This window comes from Anarhichas minor, unplaced genomic scaffold (assembly GCF_050575085.1).
Source record: "Anarhichas minor isolate MPS153535 unplaced genomic scaffold, ASM5057508v1 ptg000035l, whole genome shotgun sequence".
Taxonomy (NCBI): Eukaryota; Metazoa; Chordata; class Actinopteri; order Perciformes; family Anarhichadidae; genus Anarhichas; species Anarhichas minor.
Genome location: NW_027466481.1, coordinates 3,043,242 through 3,066,769, shown reverse-complemented (window position 1 = coordinate 3,066,769; position 23,528 = coordinate 3,043,242). Strand labels below are relative to the sequence as shown.

Genomic DNA, 23,528 nt, shown 5'->3' with positions numbered 1-23,528 from the left:
AAGGAGGGGATACAGAGACTCCTGCAGGGTAATTGTAGCAGCCTGCGTTCGCAGGTGTATCACTGATCCGCCTGTGAGGGGCTTGGGGGCTTCATCCTGATCGAGCCGCGCTCAGACTTGTGAGTAACAGAAAAAAAGAAAGGAAAAAAAAACCCTGAAGAATGTTGCACCAAGTACAATGAGCGCAAATTCATCGAAGACACCAAAATCCATATATGCTCCGTCGAATTCAGTTTTGATGAGCAATTCTGAGTCGTCTTTGGAATTTTAAAAAGTGGATCTCGCGACTTTACAACCATGCGAAATACTTGGCTGTCTCCCCGGAGTGCGATTTGGGAATACTGGACATTGCTGATTGCATGTCTCTTTTGGATTCACTACTCTAACGGGATGCCTCATGTTATTCGAATAGGTAAGTGTTCCACATTTATACACACACACGCGCACACACAGACACGTTTCTGTTCTTTAAAGTTGCCCCCTTATTCCGCGCATTTTAGTGTGGGTCCTCATTCGTGAGGTCATACCGGCAGCGGGTGTTTTTTTTTTTTGGGGGGGGGGGGGGTAAAGCCTAAACAAGCAGTTCGCCTCAGTCGGGTCGTTTCATTTGACTTAAACGAGGAGCAGCCAGCATGCAACAAGAGAGCAGTGCATTATGGCTGACGATTGCCTGTAAAATTGAGGATGCCTTCTCCACTCAGAGACCACGCCAGGAAATATTGTGGGTTAGCGTGACCTCTGTGCACTCTGCTTTGTCTGTTCCATTTTCTGCAGCCAGCATGTTGAGTCACCAGCTAAATTCAGGATCATTGCCATGCCTTCTGGGAGTAATGTTTAGCTTTTAAGAAGTCTGTTCAATTAAAAAACTACTGCATCACATTAAGGAATACACCATGCGAAAGTTTCAAACAATTTTACAATTTATTCAGGGGAGTGGAGTGTAATCTAATCTTATTTTATTTTTATTTTATCTTGTCACTGCGAACAAAACAAAGTGCTCACACTATACAAAAAAACAATCTGTTCAAAGTTGCATTGCATTGCACCGTTAAATCCTGAGTCCTCCCTCCGGATCTTTCACACACACACAAAAAGAAGAAGCAGGGTCTGTGCTGGTGTTGTCTTTTTCCAATCACTCACTGACGAACAATGTGAGAATTGTCATTTGGAAGCTGGCGATGCGATGAAACGTTTTGCGCCGCCAAGAGACAGGAGCAGAATGAAGATCAATAAGGTTTTTGTCACCAGGCAAATCGTTTTTGACATTTGGCGGAGTGCCATGCAGGACAATTACTCAAAATGGCATTGGCCCACATTAACATACCACTACAACAGCCGGGGTACAGACAGGGAGTGAGTGCAGCGTAATGGTATGGAGCTCTTTGTCTTCGAGTTATAAATGACGGGTGAAAGTGGATGCATGTTATAAAATTGCATATTCTATATTCCAGTCCTCTAAGAGAGGCGAATGGCCTTTCCAAATCAGTAGTCTCTTGTGTGACATATGTGCAAATCACCAACATCCCACTCTGATTTTGTAATACGATTCCTGTCAAGCTCAGCATGTGGTCATTGAGCTACATTTATTCAAAGGAAAGTTATTCGACTTTAACAGGATGACGTATCGCTATATCTATGAGCTGGAGTGAATGTCGTCCAGCCTTCTGTATATTTTATACAAATTCTAAAAAGCAATTCAGCAGAAACACGCAGAATAAAGTGGAAGACTGTAGAATAATGTTTCGTGCGAGGCGTCATATGCCGCTGTCAGGCAGGCCCAGGACGTCCGTGTGATTGACTGCTGCACTCTGAAGAGCCATGACTTCTGTGACATCGCTGTGCATGGACTTTGGTGATGTCTTAGAAGCCGCATAAATCCTTAAAGCTCTCTCTCTCTACTGATCTGAACTGAAATCGTTTGGTCAAAAGGACATTTTTTTCCTTTTTCTTTTTGACAGTGGCAGCAGCTCAAATGAAAACCTGAAATAGAGTTGACAGGCTTTGTTTTTAAAAATGTCAAAGTGCTGAGACAAATTTACCTTGAAATGTGCTACAGTCGCACTATTGCTTTTTATAGAATCTATCAATGCGTGTGGTGCAGGAGCAGTTTCTTTTTTTGTTGTTGTGTTCCTACGATTGTATTTTGACAAGGTTGCTGAATTTGCCTCAATGCCAAAGGAAAAAAACATCTAATTCAGAAGGCTTACGTCTTCATGTGATCTTTTGAAGCTCAGTGTTTACGTAAACGGCCATGTGTGCCTCCATTTCATTTTGTCCACTCAAAAATAGGCCTGTGTGAAAATAACAAGAAATGTGAGATAATATTCTATATAATTGAATTCATACAATTAAATTGTATCTGTTTTAAGAGGGGATACGCTTTGGGGTGTTCATCAGATAGGCCATGTGTATTATTGCAGCAAAACTGTCGTCTTTTCTCAGAGAGGACGTTAGTATTCAGTCTGTTGATTCGTTTTGGGATGAGCGCTTTTTTGAGTGCGTGTGTGTAGTGCCCCCCTTTCTTGTTGTAGTTTAGTTCTTGGTGTGCTAGTGTGTGTGCGCTCTGTGTCGCAGCCACCCCGCTAAAACCAACAGAGGGCTCTCTTATAGTCAGCGCACGGTGGCCAACGTCGCTCCTCAGCACTGGTTACCAACACAAACAAACCAGTGAAAATCATCGAGGTGGGCGGTGGTATTTGAGCACGGCGCTCTCTGTCTGTGCTGTGTCTGCTCTTGGTTAGGTGGCCTGTGCAGTTCTCCAAGTACACCATCTGGGTAATGGTGGGCATCCAAGGTAGAGTTGTTGCCATTGATTTTAGTGCTTTTACAGTGCACTGCTCTAAGTTGAGGCCAGATGGTCGCTCCGTCTTGTTCTGCAGCTTCTATTTGTTGGAGGGAATAAAAGACTGCTCCTCCAGTATTTGTCCACTTACACGCTGTGCTTCTCTTTAGACTCCCTCCGTCTGCCTTTCGTAATTCTTTTTTCCTAAACCCTGAAATGTTGTGCAACCTCTCATCTCATAGGAACCATTTCAGTGGATAATGCAATGTTGGTATAATGAAGAAGAAACTGCTGGAGGATGCCATTTTTCTCTCAGAAGGTAGCATGTGTCTGGAGATAATTTGTATGTTTGCCAACAAGGAAATAAGACTCAGTACACCGATGATTTCATTGAATATGATGGTGGCTTTTTTTTGTGCTTTGTTCTGTGACCCCAGTGAGCAGCATTCAATCTGCACAATTAATTATAATCCGTAATACATTGCGTTCCTCTCCATCAAATAGGGATTGCACAATTTTGATCACATGGAAATGCATCGATCTTTTGTTAAAGCTTACAGTAATAACTGATTATTATACATTGTGTCTTTCATCTGTGGATTGAAGAAACTAATTCATCATTTGGTGTCTCTTTTCTCTCCGAGAGAGGTTATTCACTGCCTGACAGGGATTTATTGTATAATCAATTACTTTATCTAATACTCAAAGCACTTAATCAGTGCCAGTTAATCAATCTCCCTCATGATTTCATGTTGATTTCATTTCCTTTGCTCCTCGCTCTGCCCCAACACCTGGTCACATGCATTTTTCATTGAGCCTCCCTAAAATGCTTTGGGCAGCCATGACTGCAGACTTAATTATTGTGTGTGAAACAGCCTGAACATTTAAATGTAAGCTGACAAATGTGCAGCACTTGAAGTTGTATGCGGTGTGACCACTCATAAGCTTCAGTGGGATAAATCGGGTCTGTGGTCACCACTTTGGTTGAAGTCTGCAAACACAGAGCCACTTCAGAGGCTTGTCTTTATCCCCGCACCAGCAGCAGAGAGAGACTGAGTAGTTTTCATGTGATTAACTCTTTAAGCGAGCTATAGAGAGTGCACCGTCTACTTGCACGCTCCCCGAGATCCCTACTCCCCGGCCGGGGTTTTTCGCAAATGTCTCATCTGAAATGACTCAGACATATTTCAAGAGACTGCGAAAAGCTGTAATGGTACTTTGCATTTCTACTTTTAACAAAGTGAAACCCAAAGGGCGGCTTGTTTTGAGAATTGCCCACATGAGGATGGTATGGCTGGCAAAAAGAGAGAAGAGGAGGACAGTGAAATGAAATAAAAAGTGTTTGGTGATGAAGAAGAACAATGAGGAGATGTTGCATCAAAAGTTGTATCAAATAAAGATGGCCATCAGCTGCTGAGTGGAAATGAATATTTCATTTTCATCTAAATTTAATCTCTCCCTAGACAGAGAGAGGAAGCAGGGAGAAGCCTGCTGGTGGAGGCTTGGGGCTGGGGAGTTGTCGTGGTGAATATGAACAAAGGCTGTTAGAGGTCACACAAGAATTGGATACAGGGGGAAGCTTCTTTGATGTGTAATTCCATTATCTGTTAGCGAAAGCAGAGATTGAAGGGGGAAGAATACAACGGTTGTTTTACCTGCGCTTACACACTCCCCCTTCATCCACTCGTATAAACATCAACTGCAGAGAAAAAAGCAGTGTCCTGTTTTCTACTACTCCAATCTCTGGCATGTGTATCTCACCTTCCACACACACACACACACGTACTATATAGAGCCATACTCCATCCACAACATTTTCCAAAACATATGTCTGGTCTCACTGGGCCTCTTGTACACAATCCAATTCTATTCTCTCTGTCAGCACACTCGCGGCTCGTCATTAACTTCAATCTCGCTGATGAGAAACGGCAGATGTTCGCTTTGTTGAGCAGAGGGCCCCGTCTCTGAACGTCTTCTGTACTCGCCTGTGATCCGGTTTAGACGCATTAGAAAGGGACATTCTACTTCCACAAACAAATATGTGCTCCAGGCGTGCTATAGTCTGTCTTTTCTGAAGCGCAGAGCCTGTTTTTAAGTCGGTAAGTCCAAGTCGAACTGTAATAAATGAACAGTGTGTTTGTGTTTAAGACAAGGTGAAATAAATGCGTAATGCTCTGAAAATGTGCTCATAATGTGTCTGATCACTAACACTAACAAGACTTGACTGCATCCAGGAAGTGCAGGTACTTAGCTTCTTCTTCAGTCACACATAATAATGATCATCCAATAATCCCAGCCACTAGGGGCTAATAGAGCGGATCTACCAACCAGTAAGATAATCCTGTGACACAGCAGGGCCCCATCTAGCCCCAGCTAGTTTAGCCTAGCCGCTGCTAACACACCAGATGGTGTTTTCATATCGTACTACAAAGTGGGTGCTCTGCAGTGAGGCCTGCTCCAAACACATGCTTCTGATGCCTATTGACATAAATAAGGTGCTGAATTCCTTATGACTATACCTTTAATCTTTTTATTCAGAAAAAAATGAGGAAATCACTGCTGTCATAAGGATTGGTAGATGTTATTTTGCAGGCAATATTTAATTTGCTGTCATTTGTAACCATGCGGGGATGGTACAGAAGGTCAATGGTCATCTTACCCAAATCACAACAAAACGTATTTAACTGTAGCGCTAGGAAGCCATGAGGATAGTTTTGGTTTCACATGCTTTGGTCGCCGCTGAAATTTCTACTTCTACCCTAGTACAATGCAAGTCAATGGTATTTTGTTTGTTGGGCTTACAGCATTTAGAAACTAAATTTACACTATTTTAATTTTACTGTAGATAATCTACATAACCCACTTTAAACAGTTTCCATTGGGACTATTTATGAGGTAGAAAGAAATCCCAATGAAACTTGTTTAAAACTTGAATATCCAGCATAACCTGCACATAGTTTGTGGGATAACACAACTCTTATTCATTTCTTTAAACTAAGGATGCACAGATCCAACTTGTTCTGTCCCGATACCTGTCGGTTGTTACAGAGTACCGACCAGATACCAGTGTTTAATGAATGTATGCCTCACTGTGTGGACATGACTGGGATTTTTCTTTTATCAGGCTTGACTTAAACATTGTTGTTTTATTTGTTTAAGAGAAAATGTAACAGGCTAATACCCGAACAGGCTAATTGAGTCTGTATCTGATATCGGTATCAGTGAATCACTACTAAATGTACGTTTTTAATGCTGTGGGCACCAAGAACAAAACCTCCTTTGTATTCAAATATGGAGGCAGAAATCTCACAGACAGATGATATTCACACAGCACTTTTTGAAAATATGAAGTGAACAAAGTGCTTCAAAACATATCAAAAATTACAACATACAAAATTATAAGAACATAAAATCAATGCAGAAAAATTAAGGATTAAAATACCAAAGGGAAGGAAAGGGAGGAAAGCAAACTAGAATACATGAAACAGAAACTAAATGACGACAACAATAAGAGTCCTCTTAAAAGCCACCAAGTGTGTCTGAGTGTGACAGAATATCTTATGATGTGATAGAATAAAACAAAACGTATCTGAATGTCCCAATCCCATTAAAGGTAAGTAATAAAAAAGTAGAATAATTTGTAATTTGGGTGAAGCGACCCTTTCCTACTCAACGTGGAAACGTCCATCAGAAACAACAGCCTGATTGATTTGGTCCACAATCGGCCTGAGTCCCCCTGCAGGCCCCTCAGGGACTCAACGTCCATTTCCCTGTGAATGTTTCCGTACCAATGCAATGAATCAAATTTCATGCTCCAGCCATTTGTCTTTATTATGTGCCCTTGTCCTTTCTATTTGACTCTGCCATCTCAGCCGTCCTCGGGGCTCTGCTGGAAAAGTCAAATAACATCGAAACAGTTTGAACAAAGCTTGATTACGAGGCATTTCACTCTCAGGGCCAAGCTAGCAATATAACATAGTTAATTAGAATGATCTTGTTGGAGGTAATTTGGTGATTTTCCGTTTTTCTTTTTTTTTCTTTTTGTACATTTCAGCATGGGGAGCAATTTGTCTACACTTTTTCAGACTCACTGTATTTGTTGGCAAACTGCACACACGGCGGCATCGTGGGCACATGAAGTACAGCAGCAGAAGAGACGGAGGGAGGGGGACAGAGAGAGAGGGTGGTTACATAGATGAAGCTAGGGGACTCTTATTTAGCTTGTTAATTAGCTTGAACCTTTTGATCCCAATTTTAAAACCCGCCACGTTGCAATGCTGGCCGCCTTTTGTGTGTTGCCCCAAGCCAGATAAAAGTAAGCTTTATTCCTGTGCCTTTCAAACACCATGGCATTCACCGGAGCAGTATTAGCTTTGCTTTTCCTCCCCGCGTTAGCGGCATCCTTATCTATTCCCAGACGCTCTGTGTAAACTTGGTCATCTCTGACACCTCAGTTACATGCTGTTACTCACCTGCATTACAATAACAAGACCTTTTCTTTGCGCTGCTTTAAAGCAATCAGGAATTGACAGTGGAGGTATCAGCCGCAATGCACTGGTTTAAATCCTATTTAACTTAGGCTAAGGACAATGAATGGACTATGACACTGTTTCATTCTGCCCTTTTAATCAAGCTCTCATTGTTATAAATGTCAGGTCTTGGCTGTGTGATTCCCTCAAATTGCTGTTCCATGACTGTAGGGAGATGCGTGTGCATGAGTGTGTGTTTAGGAGAGAGAGGGAGTGTGAGTATGTGCATGACAAGGGGATGTATAAGGGAAGCTGGCATAGAATCCCTGGAGCGTAGCGGTAGAGCAGGAGTTACTAATCAACTGTGAGAGAGTGGGCTAGAGAAGACTCACCCTCTATTTTCCCCCCAGAGAGAGAGATAGAAGCAACAGATAAGACAAACCTCTTCATGCCAACACCACTACAAATGAATGGCTATCACCAAAAATATCAAGGGAGAAACAGAGATATTTCCTCCACATTCTACCTCACACGTCTTTTTTTCTTTTCTTTTTTTCTTCTCCCCGTCTCTTTTTATCCCGGCAGTAACAAATGCGAGGACGACCGCAGAAAGTGCATAAGACTCGGCGGTTGCCTCTCTAGCCCCTGTGCTCATCCCTCCGCTGATGGATAGCCAGGAGGTTGAAAGCCAATGTCAATTAAGTTAACACAGCCAATACCCAGAAGATTTCACTCAGCACTCGCACTGCGTGTGTGCAGGCAAGACAATGTGGGATGGGCTCTCCTGTCTCAGCCAATGTTTTACCGGCTGCGGATCTACTGTCCATGGTTGCCCCCGGAGAGCAGCGTGGTTAACCGCAAAATGTTCCCCTGTGACTCGTCTGAGGATGGCTTGTCTGCATGTGACCAACCCCAGATATATGGAACAAGACAGAGATCACCATTGACAAGGAGGAGAAGAAGAGAGGAGACTCTGGGCAGTTTGTCTTGCGGTACATTTTAGTAAAACTATAGGGGATGTTTGTACGAATGCGGGCCTTTAATGTAAAGCCAGAACATGTAGTAACTTAACTGTCCTGCAGGTTTTCACTCCTTCAGATAAGGTTTGAGAATTAGAGATGGCTGTCATGGTAACCAAGTAGAAAGTGATTGGTGGAGATTATAGCGTGTGATTAGACTGTCATCTAAGCGGCAGGTATGTTTTATTTTTTTTGTCAAATCAATTTTCTATCACAGAGAGTTAATGAAAAATTCAGCTTCTGATTGCTTTGTTCCTAAATCACGTTTTACAGTCTCAGGTGCTTCTGTTTCTTCACTTCCAGCCTCAATTTATACTTTGGTAAATTGGTTCAGTAAGTTTACTATTTTCTCATAATTTGGAAATGTATTATAGCTCACAAGCAATCATTGTAATGTTATGATATATATATATATATATATATATATATATATATATATATATATATATATATATATATATATATATAATGTATACAACAGGTTATACAATGTGTGTTTTTGTTTACCTCCTCAAAAATTAGAAAACAGAAGATCCCCCCACACACACACATTAACACTTTAACTCAACCCCAGAGTTTTTACTCATCCAGAGCAAGAGAAATAAAGGAGAATTAATTTTGTGAAAGCCGGCTAATTTCTGTATAAAACTTGGCAAAATATGAGCGATGCTCCTAATTGCTTTTCACCAAGAGTGAAAATAATACCGTGACATTTTTCTGCATCAAAATGGGATGCAATCAGCAAGTATTATCTGGTGTGATGAGAAGGATCAGTTGAAGTAATGCTGCAATAATCATATGCAAATTTAATGAGACATCTGCAGTGTATTAGGCGGACTATTTTCTTTGGTAAAGCAAAACAATGCAGGTCCTTCTTGCCTTCCATTTTTAGTCAAATATACCATAAAAAAAAGACCATAAATATAATCTGTGGTCTTCAAAACACAGTAACAATATTCATCTGCGGTATTTTCAACATGCAGATCATTTAACGTCTGTATCAGTAAACTGTTATAGGATACGTAGCAAAACCTGAGCTTCATCTCTTGTGATATATGCTAAATATAATTTTATGTCTCACAGAAAATGTAAAACAAAGCTTTCTGTAAAGCCAAAACAAGGAAAAGAAAAAGCTCTTCACTGTTATTACATGTCTAGACTTACAAATCTATTAAGACAATTTAGAGCGCAACACAGTTTAGAAATGTCAATATTATAAATGTCTTGAAAGGTCAAATAGAAATGTCAAAAACTGTATGTAAGTGGAAGCAAGGTTTCTAATGGTGGCAAAAAAAGGACCTCTATAACCATCATCAAGCTATTACTCTGAAATACATTTCTACACTACGTATATGATGCACATGTCATTTCCAATCCAATTTACAGTACAAATTTCCTTTTGTTTTCATTTCAACAACAAAATTGCTGTTCATGCTTTTGCTCTAGACTTTCCTTTTTGAGTGCATTTTCACCAAGGAGCTTTTGTTAGCCTGATTGGATACTTGGAGAAATTTACAACCATCAGAACATTGACCACATTTAAAATAATTGGCATCACGCTGGCATCACATAATTAATGCTCAGTTAATGTCCTGCTCAGCCTCCCTCTGCACTGTTCACATATGGATCGGCTGTCTGCCAGAGGGGTAATTACTTCAAATGTGGTTAGGACCATTCCTATTGTAGAACTGTATACTGGGAGAACACAGGCTACAATATACAGCATAAAAAGGAGCAATCTCTGAATGAAGCCATTTAAAATAGGGCAAAATGATTAGTCAGTCAACAGAAAAAGTATTTTTTTAGTCATTAATTCAGTAAAAATAGAGTTGTTTGCTATGTCATTCACATTATCATAAATTGAATTATTATTTGACTATTGGTCACTCCACTAAACATCTTACAGCTATTTTAGCATTTTATACACAACATATAATATGAATAATTATAGAATTATATGAATTTAATGAATCGTCCAAACAAATCTAAAGCTGAAAGAATTGGTTGAATAATCGACTATTTTTCAAGCAAACATACCCAATGTTCCCTTTTTTTGTCATTTCATAGACCAAACAATCAAGGAAATAATAGACACATGAATCAATGATTAAAATACTCATTAGCTGCAGCCCAAAAGAAACATGTTCAGCAATGATAAAGCTAATTGTTTACTTTTAGCTTTATCTAATGCCCTAATGCAAAATTAGATAATAAGTAGACAGTACGTTTGATACAGATTCCAGCACAAAGACTTGGAAATGTCTCAATAGAGAGTATTATATTGTAAGACTTCAACATGCCCCTTTGTTAGATGAGCATGTGTCCTTTGCACTCAGCATGGTGGAGATTTAACCACACAAAAAGGAGGGATGGCTTCAAAAAGGGAGGAATATGATCTTCTTTTCCTCTATCAGGGCCTTCAGGAGGCCAAGTGACAATCAGCAGGGTTTGTCAGCTGGATTTCGAGCCTGTAATGATGGTGTGTGTTTCTGTGCTTTTCTGAGTGGAGCCTATTAGTGCAGTGGGGCCTCTTCAGCCACTGTCAAACTTAAAACAGAGGACAGGAGGAGGTATTACCTCTAATTACGTGCTGTGATGCATCTGTGAAGCCTGAGCACTATCGAGCTTCCGGGCTGGCAGACTTTTGTCTGTTTATGAATTCATTTTTGTTTCACATTATACGTATCTTGGTGACAGAAAAGGAGCCCCCTCTTCGCCATTTCTTGTCTCCTTCCTCTATTACCCATCTTCCTTTCCTTGAAAAAAAGAAATAACCATTTATTTGAAGTCATGTTCTTTTAAGAGGGTAAAAGATAAGCTTTTCTTTGGGTTTCATTCACTTTCTCTTCCTCCTTTCTAACCACACAGAAGATGTGGCTCTAACATATGCTCATTGTGTTAATCCCTTGCCAGGGTAAAATGAAAACTCCCTTTTCTCACCTTTTTTGACCCGCACCCCTTCTGTCTCCTCAACGCACTGTATTACAAGACTTACATTTCAATTTGCAAGCCCAATCACAGGGATCTTCTGTGCTGCTGGTTGGAAAGCAATTGCGCCTCATTCAATCCGTTCCCCTCGTGTTTCCAATCCATTTATGCTTATTTAAAGATATTAAATGGCTTGAATTAACTGCATGCAGAACCAAAAGTTTTTTCTTTCCTTTCTTTTCGTTTTTTTTCACACTTCATTTGATTGCACCCCCACCAGCCACCTTTGCCTCCATCCAGTGCTTCCCTGGTCATCTGTGCACATTGATTTGAGAGACGAATGTGGGAGGTGGCAATAACAGCACATGGAAATGTGCTGGTGATTGCCTTCCTCCCCGCATGGTGATGGAGGCTTGAGTGATCGTTCCCCTGAAGCCCCTCCTTGGTGGTTGATTAGCTGTGAAGTCCTGGAGCTCCGGAGTGACACACTGGCTCATCAGACCCCGCTCAGCCTGTCAGGGACCCCCTGATTGGATGGTGCTTCATAATTGTCCCCTATTCTGGGTTAGGGTCCGGTGTGCTGCCATCTCATCTTTGTGTCAGAGAACGCGCCACGCTATGCTCGACTTTTCCTGTTGCTTTCCAGAAGGTACACACTTAAAATTTTGCCATATGAAAAGGATGCTTCATAGAAATTTCATCCATTGGGAAGATTCAATTTACTAACAGGAGACAACACGGTCATGCTCTTCCATACATTCAATGCACAGAATTCATTCAACTGCCTTCAAAACATACCATCTCTTTGAGGCCTAAAATTATCTCACAATGTACAATGAATAGGAAATGAAACGATCCATTACAAATGATGGTCAAAGGAATGCTGTGTTGTAATAATGCATATTGAATTGTGGCATTTATTTCAAGAAGTGCTTCTTCTTCCTCCCTCTCCTTGCAAGCACCAGCAACTGCAAATGGGCCCGGTGTAATGTCCTTTTTTTTGTCTACATGATTGAAAGTTAAAGCAGTCAGAACGGAGAACTCTGAGGGCTCAGGCCCAGGTTATTGATTCCCATAGCTCATGTGGGTAAAATGCCCAAGGTGTGGACCTCATCAAATCATTGATTGTCTTAATTAATTCATGTTCTGGCATCAGTGTCTGAGGACACTTGAATTTCTTGAATTTTTTTAAAGACTTGTGCCCATGCCATTGCCATCAATCTGTGACAACTTGGCTGATATTAGCTTAAAACATGTCTTTGGACCCTGCACTGGACATCTGTGGGTTAGGACTCGAAATGTGTGAATTGATTCAAGGATTCAAAAGGTTAATTTCACGCATAACCAAACTTAAAGCTTTGCTCAAAGATTAGAGTGAAAAAAAAATAATATTAAGGTTACAAATTCAAGATAACATTTATAAATACATGGACAAATGTAGACGTCATCATTTTAAGGCAAAATAAACTAACATTTTGTACACACTCGACTGCAAATATGCAAATGTGCAGGGCAGTGTGCAGGAGTCACCAAGGATATTGTGCGAGACCGAAGATATAGAGGACAGAGTTGACCATCCCAAAAGCCTGAGGGAAGAGGATTTTCTGAGAGTAGAAGCTGGCGTACTGTGTGTAAATCCGGCAGAGTGGGGGAGTGGAGATGGTATGCTTGGCTGGGTGACTCTGTAAGGCTTCATGGTCCTGAGCAGAGCAGACCCCATACCAGTTGGTAATGACCCTTGCTTTCCACAGCACAAGATTAGAAGGTCTTTTGGACCCCAGAGAAACTTTTTAACTTCTTAAAACTGTCAGAAGTGGTAAAGGGGTTGTCTTTATTGCCAAAATGTCGCTGTATGTGGACAATGTCAAAATCTCGATGATGTGGACCCCAAAATGTAAAGTTTCTCGGCTGCTAACTCCAACAATCGCCAGCTAGCTCCTTGATTTTGCTGACTTTTAGTAAGATGATGTCGGCCATACTGACAGGTCTGCCACCACATCCAGGTAGGCCTTCTCCTTATTGTTGGTTATCATCATCAGAAAGCTTGACGATGGAGTTGGAGCTGTTCCTGACCATACAGTCGATATTGTATAGGGAGTGCAGTAGGGGCTTAATTACACTACGTTGAGGATGAGGGGTTTAGAAGATTGACTGCCCACCTCGATCACCGAAGTTCTGGCAGTCGGGAAGTCCAGGATCCAAGCACAAAGGGAGGCGTGTAGTCCCATTTCCATCAATGTGCTGTTATCCAATATGAGTCATAGTACGTTTTAGTGTCCAGTGATGCAAAAGACTGGAATAGAAAGACATGTGTCTTGTCTCAGAGTAACGGTCCTTCTTTCTACGTTTGTTGAAATGCCCATCAGGTCTGACATGTCCACACATAACTGTAAGGCTTTTCCACTCACCAGATAGTTGAGATGACCTGCAGTCACTTAGCTCCGCAGCTGTTTTTTTTTCACTCATCCATGACACATGAAATGACATCTCTCCTCCGTTTTGGCTCCTAGAAGCCATTCCCCCATGTTGAAGACACCGCCGGCACCAATGGAGCAAAACTTAAAATGTAAAATACGAGCTCCGTGTTTTGTGGAATAGCTTGCCCGCATCTGTGATGTGTGCAATTGCATTTAACTGCATGCCAGCTTTTATCATATTTTCTACCAAAGAAGTGGTGACTGCAGCCACAGGCTTTATCATGTTCAGACTTTTTACTCACCAAATAGGCTTTTTCCTGTTGTCAAGCTTTGGCTAAAATCACTCGCTAGCGTTGTTGGTGCGTTTTCTTTTATTTATTATTCTAATTTCCCTCATGCCAAAAAGGAAAATGATGGTCTTCGATGACTCCCGTTTGTACTGGCCTTTTCTCGCTCCTCTGGCTTTGTGTAATCTTCTATGTACAATGGAACATTAGTTTTCTCCACCCATTACAGTTTCAGTGACTTCACCTGCTACATGTTTACTAGATTTTTGAGCAAAAACCATGACTTTTTCCTTAGTGTTTCTTTGATAGAGATTATAATGTCACAGCTCTCAAATGCAATAGGGCTCAGTGTCAGCCTTGCACGGGATGATGGACTTTACAGTGCCGGAGGACTCTTGTATTGAAAAGTAAATCCACCATCATATTCAGCACAAACATTTACATAAGAAGTAGAACGCTGGAGCAGATGAGTGGTTTGTCGTAACATTACACATTTGTTCAGTCAAAAAATGAGTCAAGGTGTGTGCGGTGTGTCAAAAGAGAAGCCTCCGTGAAAATATTGGCTTTGTAAGATCCCTGAAGAGTGCTGCAACCAGGGTAAAGATGACATGTTGGTTTATACCAGCGCTCCTTGGGTGTCTGTGTTTGTATCTGTCTGAGTGTGCAACAGAGGGATAAGGAAGATATGTTGAGTGATAGTATTGCATCTTTGCACAAACTGGCTGTCGAACTTGATATTTTCTATTTTCTTTGTATTAGTGAAATGAATTAGGTCATGGCAATGATGCATGGGGATACATTCAACAGGGTTTTGTTTGATTTTGTAAAACCTTTATATATCTCCCCCTTTGTCTGACACATCTGAACTTTGTGTGTACTATTTAATTGGCAGATCTCCGTTTTTTGGTTATTTTCAGGGCATTGACAGAATGACGGAGACAGACACATGTTACGGTGCTTTGAGCACAGTGAGGTTAAGAGGTGAAAGTTTAGCTAAAGAGTCTTACATTTGCTGATACAGCCTCAGCCTATTCAGTTTGAACAGTCAAGAAAAACTGAGGGTAAACTTTAACATTAGGTGAAGTGTTGACCAAAGGGAATGAGGGACACTTACACACACGCACAAATAAGTCAAGTGACGCCATTTGCATTTTATCACGTACCAGACAGAAGAGCAGTGTTCACGGAGCCTTATCACATAGACATGGTGTGTGTCGGTGAACAATACTAGATAAGGGTTGGTATTGAAAATTGCTTCCTATTTTTTGAGAACTGGAGATTGATTCACAGTTGTGCTTTTTTGATTCCACTCTTCAAAGAGTCGTGGGAGAGAGCGGTTCATCATCCTGAAGGAGGTGGTGCTGGTAGCTTGGTTACATACTTGCAGGTCTCGCAGTAGCTACTGTTAGTTGTGGCTAGGGTCATTCGAGGCAAAATGGATTTAAAGAATAAAGCTCTACTGGCGTTGCTCCTCATTTGGCAGAGCAGGTTTACATAAAACTCGGTGGTGCTATATTACCTCAAAGGTCAACACTATCCGGATGATTTGAAATGTATTTATTTCGATCATAAACGCTGGTGTAACTTAAGAGGTGCTGCTTACCTCTGTAACATGTTCGAAGTTTTACGTTTTTAATTGCTGTACGTCGCAAAAAACCTCAACAAATTAGCTCACTTGCCGCTTACACCATTCCTCCTTTGTTGATGTATTGTATACGAACTGAAGAGTGAGCAGTCACTTAACGACTAAGGCTACAAGAAACGGTGACAGGAAGTATTGTGTTTGCATTAACACATGCTCAAATTCATCAGACCTCATTTCAGCTTTGTGCAGAGCGGATGCAAAAACATTGAGCCTGCTTCCTCTATCAATGTTGACTGATTGATGATGCGCGATAGCAGGCATTTAGTATAGGGGAAAATGAGAGCTTGAAATAAATGTGTTTTTTTTAACATATTTTGTTTCTTTTATGGCTCAAATACAGTTCCAGAACAATCACGAGTCAGGACAAACTGGAAGTGAAAACCATGGTAAGAGGTGTCGCTTGGTACCATGTTGGATGTCTGACGTTTTTGCCGTAGCTTGTTCATAATTGTGCGAATATAAATGAAACCCAGCCCTTACAGACATTACTGTATGTAAGGCAAACATGATTTCACCTCCTGATGAAAGCTGAAAACATGACTCTTCCTCATATTCCTCCTTTACGAGCTGAATATTATGTAATACCCTGCAAAGCTGCACAACTTCCTGTTAATGTGTCACTACTGGAGACAGATACACTCACCTCAGTTCAAAGTAAGGCATGTCATGTTGTTGACAGGCTGTAGCTGGGAGCCTGTGAGCATGTTTGTGCATGGGAAGAAGACACATAATTCCGTATTCTCTCTCAGAAAAAAATCAGCATCGTGACAGAGAGTCTGTCAGTGCTGTGCGCTCCGATCACTTAACTGGAGTACCAGAAGTAGCTAAAAAAATCAAAGGCCAAGTAATGATAGACCTGAAGCTGAGCGGCTTGTTAGGCGCTTCAACCACATTAATAATTTGGGACAAATTATCTCGTGTAGATATTTTTGGTGGCTCGTGGTTGTCCTTCCTGAGGGAAGCAACTCAAATTGTGAGTGGTAACAGGTTAACTGCCTTGCTCAAGGGCAGGTTTATTGTGGTTTTTGGAAGTGAGATAATAACTCCTTCAGGCTACAATACTGACCTCCTGGTTGTAAACCCAAATGGCCTACCTCATCTCTATAAGCCACATGAATGTGAACAGCAAAACAGTAACCTGTGGGGATTGTGTGTGCATTGTGGCTTTGCCCCTTCCAATGCTGAAGGTCAATGTTGATGTACATGTAGCCCAACCTGTGTTTCCCAGACTACACTAAAACACTGAAACAATCATAAACTCTCTGTAGCTACAAGGAATGTGTGAATCAATAGTGCTTGCTGTTGGCATTGTGTGGGCATAGTGATTAACTTGCTCAGAAGCTTAAGATACTGTATCTGTGCTCAATTCAGGACATGGAAATATGGGAGACATTTATTTTCTGCACTGCATTTGGTTCAGAAGCAAGAAGTCAGCATTGTGCCTACTGGTTATTATCTTGTTGTGATAATAACCAGTTGTGAGTCCTTCCCATTCTTTGCAGCCTCTTTCAGTTTAAACGCTCCTGGTACTTTGCCATTCTGCGCATATCCAGCAGAGTGTAAACATTATCACTTGAACATATATATTGTTAAAGTGTAATTACATTTTACCGTTTCAGCCTGCATGTCTCCACCTAACACACAATTTTGAGAAATGACCTTCAATTAAATTTCTGCCAAAGTGATGTCAGTGTATCTCCAAATGTAATCAGCGCAAAGTTTGTTCAAATATAAGAAGGAAGTGATACTGCTCTTCACTCCCAGTTCCGCTTAATTAACAAAAGGGTATCTATTACACTCCCTCCTATATCACCTCATGGTTGTCATGTTCTTTGACAGTGTTTGATTAAAAAAGGGTCTCTCTGATTTTCTTACCAAGTTCTTGATCAACACTGATCATAGAGTGTGTTGATGTTAAGTGAAACTTGTTTTGTTGTTGCAATCATTCCAGATTTTCTTAATTTTCCAGCTGGTTTTGTGGATTTCGAGCGAGTCATTGTTAGACGTTGAGCAATGTATCCTCAACGGTTCGTATAATATCTTACGAAAAGGTACTCCTCATTTTCGTGCGTTTTACTACAAAAGCCATCAACACAATTTCCGCTTGTTACATGCATACGAAACTCAAGTTAGGTTTAGGCAACAAAATGTACTTATTTAGGTTTAAGAAAAGTTCATCATTTGGGTTGAAATAACCACAGGAGTGCCGTTACTGAGGTACGCAAGTTACGTGACAAAAACATCAACATTGACTTCTCGTTTCACATAGGGAAGGAACAGTGGTCTCCTGGCTGGAAGATTGCTGTTTGTAGGATCTGTAGGCTTTAGCATCTATCCTTCTCATTTATTCAGCTGAATCATGACAACCTGGATATATCCTTCAAACACGCATTGTACGACCTTTGTCTGCTTCTCTTTGAAATGGCTTCTTTTTTTTTTTTTTTTTTAATATTTATTCAGGGAATGCAGTTAGTGACAGTGTGGGCTCCATCTTAGTCCCTTCTGGTGGACCACTATGGGACATTTTTTTGGAAAGAATTTGTACGTTTGTCAAGGGTGAGAGACAAATACTTTCATATCACGTTTCAAGTTGTTTGTCAATTAAAAATAATACTTTTGCATGTCAAGAAATTTGCATTTCGTTGTAAAACTGATAAAGTATAAGACTTTTTTAGAAAAAGTAGACGCCTAAAAGTTGTGTAGTTGACGTTTTTCTGAAGCTACAATGTCTGTGGTTTGTGCTCACACCAACAACTGCTCTTTAGCCGTTCTTTCGCTTCCCGGCTAATAAAAAGTGTCGCTGGATAAAACACATCACTTTAGACACTGTTACATTGTTCTAATGGTACGACGAGAAACCTGTGATAAACCTACGACAAACTGTGACTTTCTTGACTTGCAAAATTATGTTTTAAATTCACAAACATATTTCATGGCACAATTCAAATAGGATCAAACATTTTTTGTCTCTTGCCGTTGGCTACTGTACACATTTTTTCCCAAATTTGGTCCAATCGGGGACACCGAACGTTGTGTGGGACTTTGCCACTTGATGAAGTTTTCATTCACACAAAGTATTGCAAATAGTATTGTTGTGGAATCAGTATTGAATTCAAGGTATTGATAATTTTCCAACAATACCCAGCCTTTATCTCCCTTTCTTTTTTTCTTTTCACGCTTCCTTAATTTTCACGCACACACACACACACACACACACACACACACACACACACACACACACACACACACAAACCTTCACTCAGGTAAGACGTTTGTGTTTTCCAGGCTGTATTCTCACATCAGGCAAGCATAGATATGAGACAAGTCAACCATTATAAGAACTTGATTGGTTCTGTCGTGTCAAATATCACAGCCCCATTTAATAGCATCACTACACACGCACACACATACACCTCAGTGCTTCCTGGCCCAGCCTCTTTCATAATGTTCTTGTCAAGCATAGCAGACAGCCTAATGTGAGAGGGCAAGCACAGAGTAAACAGTGGACATATTTTAGATGTATCACTGTAATGGAGTAATTACCTGTCAGTGGAGGACTGCACAGGGATTTTTTGAACACTCTGGTACAACAGTATCAAAATTAATCTACAATTGAGTTATTCAATTTTAATTAGCATCCTTTGGCAGCTTAGATTGTGAAAGCATAAGTCAGTCCCTTTTTCAACCTTGATGCTATTTTCCCATCTATCCTCAAATCGTCCACTATACATACGACTTTGAATAAACAGATTGATGGTATGTTATACTTTAAAGTATCCGCTGACAGAGTGATGTAATGATATACCCTGAGACAATACAAATTTGTCCCCCGACTGATATTTTGCCAGGCTCTTTATACTGTGATAACATCCCCTTCAATATCTTCTTGTGCTGAAGAAAGAGTAGTACTTCTTTATGAAAGCATTGCATATTTCAGTCATAAAAAACACATTTCAATGTGATAAGGTACTTTGATTTGTTCTCAAACAAAAACAGACCTCTCTGTCTTGTTGTTTTATCTATTGGCAATTTCTCGATTGATTTGTGTTGACGTGATAAAAAAAAAAAGACTGAAATTGCGATAGAGGATTTTATCACTGTACTAGCCCACACAAGTACCTTTATAGCAAAGCAGTTGTCAGGATCAGGATGGAGTTAATAACCATGTGTCAGATTTTCCTCTCACTTTTTCTTTTCATTGGGAAAGCATGCACTGGGAATTATGGAATCACTCTGGTCTCCATAGTTTGTGGCGGCTGCTGTACTGAAAAAAAAAATTAGATTTAATAGTATGTAGGGGAGAGAAAAGCAATGAATAAATAAGAGGTTACACAGTGATGCAATGCAAATTAGCCTTGGATTCAATTTGTCGATGGAATGGTAATAGTAAGGCCGGAGAGAGGAGACAGAAAATGCTATATGATTTCCCCACTCACTTGCATCACACCATGCTAATTTGTGTTTCATGCTCTGCAAATGCAAGCCAAACTGCAATTTTTCTCCCCCTCAACCCTGGCGCACAATAATGCTTTCTTTTTGTTCGTATGTTCTTTCATTATTTATTAATCCATTCGGTTACTTGGAGAGCATCAACCTCAAACGCTGGTTTTGGTAGTAATGGTGAGAGCTGAACAGCTGTTTAGTAGTCTTTCACAAGAACTACTTTCAGCCCGAGTGGCGGCTCACGTTTCATTTTCATGATGTCTTCGTAGCCTTGTGGCTCTCTTCAAAGACCACAAAAAAAAAATGTGTGAATAAGAAAAGCACAGTGTAAATGGCCTTCCTAATGACTCTCAGCAGGACTACTTCTTGTATCTTTTATGAGCCAGGAAGAAAGGCGCGCATCATTATACAGTGCCCATCTGAAATCCACCAGCAGCATGATGCTCAACAAAAAGAATCCCCTCCTGGCAAATCGGGCGTAATGGGACACATTAGCGTATCGTTAGCCTGTTAGCGTGCCTGGAGGTCAGACACTGGCTGCCAAATTCCTGCTGCTGCAGAAAAAGAAAAGCTGGCTCTAGATGTCTGTTCGTTCATTTGTGAACAGATAAAACACGAGCGCCGACATGTCTCTGATATTTTGAATATTTTTCCGGGATTTATCAGTGATAGTGATTAATAAATACATTCACATTCATTTTGTCGAGAATAGACAATTGACCAACTCAGCAAACACCGACAATAACGAAAGTAGCAGAGTAGTAGAGAGTAGCAGCTTAGTTCCTCATGCTGAAATACAAGCAATGGTAAATGTTAGTAAAGTCTCCTGTATGCATTAGGAGCACATTTATTACTTGTTCTCTCACTTAAAATAAACTCAATACTGTATTAGCATTAGCATTCAATATTAAGAAAATGAGTGTAAGTCTTCGGCAATAATGTTAGGTTATGGAAGCACTAACTGAAGAAAAAAATGCACTTTAAAAGAGGAATATTGTGTTTCTCCATCTATTCTTGGAATCTCTGCTCAGGTAATAACGTACTACATGTGTGCTTTGTTTAAAATGTCACCAGTTAGAGCTCAGCAAATGTGAGTATATTATAGAACACGAGAGGCTACCCATCAATGTACAGTAACCAAAGCAAATCATTCATATTGACAGATGAAAATGAGTACACATCTTGAATTTGCCTTTCTGCATTTTGCCTCATACATCCTTATCCTGCAAGAAATGACAGAGTGAAGTGTGGGGATTGGTATTATCAGTGTCAGGAATGTGTAAAGGAGCACACGGGATTTAGGTCACTAATGTAAATTACAGGACAGCTAAGCAGAGATTTATAGGAAGATGGATGGAAACCACAGCAACAGATGATGTAGATGACGGTAGAGAAAGATTGATGGTTGTGGTCAGGGAAAGGTTAATAAGGAGAAAGTGAGATAGGGTAATGAGGGCTGTGACTGTAGCAGTCACCGAGTGTAATCTGTCACTCACTCTAAGGTGCTCTGTTGATGGGACCGAACCCCAAAATATCATCTAATTTGATTCACCTTCAAAATGATACGCACCATCAGAGGCACCGTGTGCTGCATTGTGGGAACATTTCTGAGTGGTAAAACAAACGACCTGCTAGGTCTAGATGCAGTAGGCGATGCTTTGATATCCAAGGAATGATGCGCGGTGTTTCAATGTGTCACTGTGCAATCTAGTCAGGGGTGAAGGGTGGGAGAGTGGGGAATTGTAAGGCTAACAAGTGCAGGGGCTAGTCAGCAAATAATGGGAAAGTCATCTGTAAGAGATGACTATCAATTAAAGGCACTTAAGGCACTAATGATCAGCAAAGGGTTCCTAATGAGGATATGTGAAGGTGGGATCACATCTCTGGAAGTCAAGTGCAGTGTTAAGATTCCAGCAGTATGCTAAAAGCCATGAATGCACACAAGGCCCACTCATCACACTATCAAGGTCATTAGACACTGTAATCAACTTAGCTAGCACTATTTCAGGGAGAAACAAAGTTGCTACATTTAAAGCAGCGATGGGAAGCCGTGTGCCGTGGTACTGCGGGTGATTACATTAATTAGATCCTTCTGTCAGCTAGAGGCATGCTAATCAGTGAAATCGCCCCGTGTAGCGTTTGGTTGGAATGAAAACCTGCACACTCTCGGCCATTCCCTGTCACACGGTTGCTTATTCCTGCCTTATAACAGAACATTGGAGACAATGAGCTGATCTTAACCAGTTCTCTATTGGCTGCTTCAAAAATAAAGGTTGAAATATTACCAGACAAGAAAAAAACAAGTATATTCTGGTATAAAATCTATTTTAAAGGGACTGTAAGACAAAACAGTATGTCATGTAAGACAAACGAAAAAAAACCTGTTCAAATGAACTATTCAAGCAATACATTTTACATCATGATTCTTCGAGATGTTTTTCTATATACAGTGCATCCGGAAAGTATTCACAGCGCTTCACTTTTTCCACATTTTGTTATGTTACAGCCTTATTCCAAAATGGATTAAATTCATTATTTTCCTCAACATTCTATACACAACAACCCATAATGACAAAGTGAAAACTGTTTTTTGCAATTGTTTGCAATCTATTAAAAATAAAGAACGAAAACATAACATGTACATAAGTATTCACAGCCTTTGCCATGACACTCAAAATTTAGCTCAGGTGCATCCTGTTTCCACTGATCATCCTTGAGATGTTTCTACAACTTGATTGGAGTCCACTTGTGCTAAATTCAGTTGATTGGACATGATTTAGAAAGGCACACACCTGTCTATATAAGGTACCACAGTTGACAGTGCATATCAGAGCATAAACCAAGCCATGAAGTCCAAGGAATTATCTGTAGACCTCCGAGACAGAATTGTATCGAGGCACAGATCTGGCGAAGGGTACAGAAACAATTCTGCAGCATTGAAAGTCCCAATGAGCACAGTGGCCTCCATCATCCGGAAATGGAAGAAGTTTGGAACCACCAGGACTCTTCCTAGAGTTGGCCGCCCAGCCAGACTGAGTGATCGGGGGAGAAGGGCCTTAGTCAGGGAGGTGACCAGGAACCCGATGGTCACTCTGACAGAGCTCCAGTGTTGTTCTATGAAGAGAGGAGAACCTTCCAGAAGGACAACCAACTCTGCAGCACTCCACAAATCAGGCCTGTTTGGTAGAGTGGCCAGACGGAAGCCACTCCTCAGTAAAAAGCACATGACAGCCCGCCTGGAGTTTGCAAAAAGGCACCTGAAGGACTCTCAGACCATGAGAAACAAAATTCTCTGGTCTGATGAAACAAAGATTGAACTCTTTGGCCTGAATGCCAAGCGTCATGTCTGGAGGAAACCAGGCACTGCTCATCACCTGGCCAATACCATCCCTACAGTGAAGCATGGTGGTGGCAGCATCATGCTGTGGGGATGTTTTTCAGCGGGAGGAACTGGGAGACTAGTCAGGATTGAGGGAAAGATGAATGCAGCAATGTACAGAGACATCCTCGATGAAAACATGCTCCAGAGCGCTCTGGA

The 23,528-nt window shown here is 40.8% G+C and overlaps 1 protein-coding gene across 1 annotated transcript in view; it reads left to right on the top strand.

Annotated features, from left to right (window-relative positions):
- Positions 1-297: 297 nt before the first annotated feature.
- The window catches only part of grik3 (glutamate ionotropic receptor kainate type subunit 3), an 88,206-nt gene continuing 64,975 nt past the window's right edge, over positions 298-23,528 (top strand). Inside the window, exon 1 of the mRNA XM_076106843.1 lies at positions 298-412. Coding sequence (XP_075962958.1) covers positions 298-412 — 115 coding nt within the window. The remainder of the gene's footprint in view (positions 413-23,528) is intronic.